This window comes from Fundulus heteroclitus, chromosome 18 (assembly GCF_011125445.2).
Source record: "Fundulus heteroclitus isolate FHET01 chromosome 18, MU-UCD_Fhet_4.1, whole genome shotgun sequence".
In the NCBI taxonomy this organism is placed as follows: Eukaryota; Metazoa; Chordata; class Actinopteri; order Cyprinodontiformes; family Fundulidae; genus Fundulus; species Fundulus heteroclitus.
This window is the reverse complement of record NC_046378.1, coordinates 14209939-14215938: the sequence shown is the minus strand read 5'-3', so window position 1 is coordinate 14215938 and position 6000 is coordinate 14209939. Positions and strand designations below refer to the sequence as shown.

Here is a 6000-nt window from a genome sequence, read left to right as displayed (position 1 = left end):
ATGAAATTACATCACATACTAAGACGTATGATATGAAACCTGGACATAACACAACTGGATATTTAATGATTAAATATATTAGTTAGGGTATTGCTATATAATTTGATTAATTTTCCTTTTAGTCGTGACTAGATAGTGGAGGAAAAAAAATATATAATTACAATTTTGCTGCCCCGTCATTACATTTTATAGAGTAATAAGAAAACCCATAAAAGGAGAGAGGGGGAAAACTCTTTTAATTAAGTCTCGCGAGATTACCAATGCTACAGAAGACTGGGGCTTGGTCTTGAAGTTTTCAGATGCATCTGTAGATGAATCATAACAGCACCAAGATGTCGGGACGATCAGGCCGAGCTGAGACCCGAAGTCGGGCCAAAGACGACATTAAAAAGGTCCTGGCAGCCATCGAGAAAGTGCGCAAATGGTATGTGGGCTCCGTAAAGAAACAATATGGAGGGGAATGTTTTAGTGGACCGCTGCCTGCTATCTCGCTGCGTCGTTCAACAAACTTCAGTCGGAAAAGTTAGATGATTGGCGGGGCTGCGGGCCAATCAGCGCCTCCGGTTGGCAGAAGAGGCGGGGCCTGTTGAGTTTTTTTTCCCCCCCTCTCCACCCGTTGAGAGCTGTCAATATGGCTCCAGCGGCTTCACATGCGGCGGGATTCAATCCACTAAGCTGGCCCGTTAGTCTCAGAATAACGGCGGGTATAAACCCCACGCAGAGGGTGACGAGTTTCCCCCCCACTGCAGCTGATCCTGTCAGGGGAGCACAGCTCTGTAACATCGGCTGTTTGGACAGTAGGGAACGAGCGCACCATCACATTTTGATCACTGATTGATCCCCGTCGAGCAGACGCGCTAGCTGAACGCATGCTGAGCCCTGATCTGCTTGTAACCGCACGACTCTGATCCACAGGGAGAAGAAATGGGTGACAGTCGGAGACACCTCTTTACGCATATTCAAGTGGGTTCCAGTAACGGAGACAAAGCAGGTGTGGGCCTCCGTCATAAACAGTCACCGCTTCGACTGGGATATGGCAAGCCGTCATCACATATAGTCAACCCGCACACCCTTTCCTGATCACTTTAAACACCCCCCCTATAGTCACAATGATACATGTATACACCATAAGGCATAACATTATGATGCACGGCAGGTAAGGCGAACAACACCAGTTATATCTTTCGTAATGGCCTCTGTTAGTGGGTGGGAATGTCTTATTTAGCAAGTGGAAAATGTGTAGGTGTAAATGTCACCGTACTTTGAGAAGTCCCACCTGGCTGAGCACGATTGCAGACTGTGACGCGCTGCAATCCGTGACGGCAGTAGGATAATGCCCCCCTGCCACCAAACAAAGACGGCGCAGGAATGTTTGAGGTATCGAGTTGGCCTCCTAATTCGCCAGATATCAGTCCGATCAAGCGTCTCCGTGGGATGTGCTGGTAAAAACAAGTACAATCCATGGAGGCCTCACCTCGTAACCTGTAGGACTCACATCGTGGTGCCAGATGCCACAGCACACATTCAGGGGCGTAAAGGAGTCTGCTATTAGACAGGTGGTCATAATGCTACATTTAATCGGTATATACAATTCTGAGTTCGAAGATGAAGATATTTCAGGCTATCCACAACTGATATTGTGCAACAAAAATGTTTTAAGATAAGATATCAAAAATTATTTAACATGTTTAAGAGGCCGTTTATACATCTTGGTATGAGGGGTCAATAACTGTAACCTGACCCTAGCCAAATGAATTTCGCTCCGCCTAGCTCCACTCATCCATCTGGGACATATCCATAGGAATGGTGTTTCAGAAGGCTGGGCCTTATAAAAAATCCTTGCATATGATTGGATAAGCCACTTGTCTGTCATCTTTATCGACGTGCTATTTCAACCACTCACACCGAAGCTAACCCGACGCTGATGAGAGCGACGCAGGAAAAAACAAAACCAAATCCGGTCGGGAGAAGGGCGAAAACATGGTTTCCACCAACAAAAGCCTTCAGAGCCGTTCTCTGATGTTTTAATGAAACAATATTAGGTAGATTGGACAACACGGAAGAAATAGCAGCATCAATGTTAACGCTTGCTTCCTCGATGCGAGCCGCCATTGTTATCTGAATCAAAACAGTCTCACGTCACGGTCGCTTCTCCACTACGTCACATCTATGAAAATCCAGCCCTGCGTCCTGATTGGCTAGACAATAAAATCGGTTGGAGAAATCACTTTCTATGGGAGATGTCCCAGATGGATGAGTGAAGCTAGGCGTAACGAAATTCATCTGGCTCGTCAGGTTACAATAACTGGCGTAAGTGCAGTGAATATACATATTTTATCCTGAATTTAGTCATTCCCAAACCTCAATCCTCCTCAGGCTAAGGCCACTTGTGGACATTATGTACATTATGTACATTGGTCTTTCAGCTCCAGATATCCACAAGTAATTTGTTTTTCTATCACAAGTGAATGTTATGGGTCTCTGAAAAAGACAAAGACAGCTGCTAATTTGGGGAGACTCGTCTTTCAGACATCTGCAATGTGGTTGTTAGTCATGATTTACATTTCACCTCTTTACGCAATAACTTCAGAAACTTATCTTTGTTGATATTTATAATGAAATGAATTTAGTTAATAAGGTCTAAAATTGCTTTTAACTGGTTAGAATAAACACCTACCATTCATGGCCGTCCACCTGAACCTGACATGCAGGAGAAGCAGCCCAGAGGGCCATGGTAACTCTGGAGGAGCTGCTGAAATGCGCAGCTCAGGTGGGAGGATTTATTTATTAAATTTTTATTTTTTTTTGCAGGATCACTGTTACACGTTCTCTCTACAAATACAGTATATTTTGTTCTGAAGAGCGGCATGCAGAAAGCCAAATAAGTCAAATCACAATCAGCTGTGAAACAGAGCACATTCATGTGTTAGAACGGACCAGTCATTGAGATTTTCCATCTAATCTTGCCGAGTTGGAGCCATTTTACAAAGAAGAACGGACAAACATTTCAGTCTTAGATGTGCAAAGCAAATCGAGCCTCCAAAAGACACGTAGTAGTGACGGTGCTTCAGATGCAGGGAGGCAGAATTTAAATGCGTTTCCCACTTGTTTTGGTTTTGTTCGTGCTAAAATCTGAAAATAATGCTTTTTTTTTTTTCTACTTCACAGATATGAACTACTTTGTGTTGGTCTGTCGTATAAAATTCAAATACATTACGTTGAGGTTCGTGGGTGAAACTTGACAAAAAAAAGGCCAGGATTTCAAATACTTTTCAAGGTGCTATATCTGAAAGGCAGGTTTCTTCAAATAAGAGCGTGTTTATATGGAGGATCCATGTTCTAGAATTGGACAATGTATTGTTGGATTTCTGGAGTCGGAAAACTTAAAAAGTAAATTAAGAAAACTGGTCATAGATCAGCAGACATATTCTGTATAACTTAAAATGCTAATTTTCACAGGGAAAATTTCATATATTATGTATTTAGCATTACATGAGAATAGGTTTGACAATGTTATTGTCTCCCATCAAATATTTTAATTATCTGCTTTAATCCATTAGATATTTCGCACCAAATCCACTGGTGGAGAGGTCAGAGGCCTTAAAGACGTGGTCATTGAAAACACCAACTCCATGCTGGATTTCACCGGTAGGTTTATGTTTAATGAGGGTGACGACACAGTATGCTCACTTTAAAAATAACTGCACTATGATTTATAAAAAAACAAAAACAAAACATACGCTTGTTGCAAGAGTTGAAGAGGTCGTCTGATTTGCTCATACAGATGAAAACAGCAACCAGAGCTTTCTGTCGGACGTTTATCAGCCAAAGCTTGACAACAGCAGCAGCACGTCCAGCTCGCAGCAGGTCAGCCCGCCGCACACCTACAGCCTGCGGGCCGAGGACTCCCAGCCTCCCATGCTCGGACAGGAGAGCGTAGACGGTATGCGGCCTTCTCTGCGATCGGCGGGCGCTCGTTTTTTGAAACGCTTTAACGATGTCCACGTTTCTGTCGCGCACAATAATCTCCAGAACCGGTACCTTCAGGCCGGGAGGGTGCGGACGAGCCGCCGACGCTCATCAAAGAGGACCCGCTTTCATCGGGAACTGCCAGACGGAGAACCTCAGACGCTCAGGTTTCCTACACGCTAACTGCTTTGAGAAAGAATGCAAATGTTGCCCCTAATTAAGTACATTTTCCTTATCAAGTTTCTTAAATGTAACGCTTTTATTGTAATCTGGTTCCTTTCCCCTAACAGGACGAATTAGATGAATCGGGAGCACCGCCATTAAAGAAGATTTGCACAGGGGAAAATACCGCCTTGAGATAGCTTTTCTCCCCATTTGTTCTATCCGAATCCACAGATTACTCGTTCTTGATTGTTGTAAGATTAGCAAAGCTTTCAGAACATTTCTGGTCCTCTTTAAACGCATACGTTTCATTTCGGCAAAGTCTTTGTTGTTCTGTTGTTTTGGGGGTGATTTTGTTTTGAACGGACTGAAGACAGTTTTCTAAATTTTGTATGTACCAAGCTCTCTTTAGGCATTTTCCTCTTCCGATGCTGTAAACGTTGAATTTTCTATGTTCTGCTTCCGTTTGACTTTTGCATGTGTCTAAAGCTATTTTTATGAACATATTGGCCATCATTAAAAAAATTAATAAATAAATAAATAAAGTTTTTCCCGTTTGTAGCTTAATGCAGATCGATGTTTAAATGGAACCTTTAGCTTTTAATTTGATGTTTACTGTGATAAATCTTATGGCTTGTTTCATTCTAGAATAAAGTGCTTTTTAAAAAAAAAACTTTGCTTAATTGGGCCTTTTTTTTTTTTTAAATAACTAAAATGTTCGGTAATCATGTCAGATATGTTTGTTGACCAGTATTAAACAGTGCCGGTTTTTGTTGTGGGGGGAAATGGCTCTCTCCCTAGTGCGCTACTCGGTCATGGGTGCAAAGGGAAAACATGTTCTCAGTTGTGTTTCGGGTAAGTTTTCAATTCCTTATATGCATATCCAGTCGGTGGTTGATAAACCTAAGTTAGAGACTATTTTTTCTATGCTTCTTGATTATTTTTTTTTTCAGCAATATCTACATGCTCCCCCCTAGCTCAGATTGGAACAAACAAGATTAGTTACCGGAACTATACAGACGACATACAGCTCTGCATTACAATGTCCAGGGGTCTATGAGCCCATTCAAGCGCTGGGTAAGTGCATAGAAGAAAGTATGTGTGGGCATGAGATAATTCTTTTCAACAGAAAAACAAAACAAAACTAAAGTAATTTTTTGCTCAAAAGAGGAGCGTTTGAGAGAGGGCACACAGCTTCAGTTACTACAGCTGGTAACCACTGGTCAGACTCTGAATCTGGGAGTACCGATGGACATAAAGCTGACATGAAGCGTCAGAGTCACCTAAAGAGAATTACAAAATCAGCCTTCTATCATCTGAAGAGCATTTCCAGAATTGAATGGCAAATGTCCCAGCAGGAACTTTGAAAAAACTCACCCGCATGTTTATCTTTAGTCTAACTGATCAGTGAAAAGGTGTCTTCACAGTTCTGCCTAAAAAGTCGGTCAGACAGCTGCAGTTGATCCAGGACAGCCAATTCGCTGCTGCCCGCCCTCCTCACTGAAACTAAGAAGTTAGAGAACATTTCTCCAGTTCTAAAGTTCCTACACTGGATCTAGGCTTGTACTTCCAGCTTATTGGACTATGTACCAAAATTTGTACCTTTCCCTGCTACTGGATTGTACTGAATTGTCCCTTAAGATGTGATAGATTTTGGGTTATATTAATAAAATTAACTTAATTGTACATTCAATGTGGCATACCGTGACTGTAGGTGTAAAAATTCTATCTATCTATCTATCTATCTATCTATCTATCTATCTATCTATCTATCTATCTATCTATCTATCTATCTATCTATCTATCTATAATCGGCATCAATGTAGGCGCGGTTATTTAAGGTTGGCGCTGACAGATAATGACAGACGA

At 42.0% G+C, this 6000-nt stretch overlaps 1 protein-coding gene across 1 annotated transcript; it reads left to right on the top strand.

The window, feature by feature from the left end:
• Positions 1–255: 255 nt before the first annotated feature.
• Positions 256–4804, top strand: bcl7bb (BAF chromatin remodeling complex subunit BCL7B b). Its single transcript, XM_012859352.3, has 6 exons — positions 256–424; positions 916–991; positions 3561–3648; positions 3785–3943; positions 4033–4136; positions 4260–4804. The coding sequence occupies exons 1-6, from the start codon at positions 312–314 to the stop codon at positions 4329–4331; spliced, it is 612 nt and encodes a 203-aa protein (XP_012714806.2). The 5' UTR covers positions 256–311; the 3' UTR covers positions 4332–4804.
• Positions 4805–6000: the final 1196 nt, after the last annotated feature.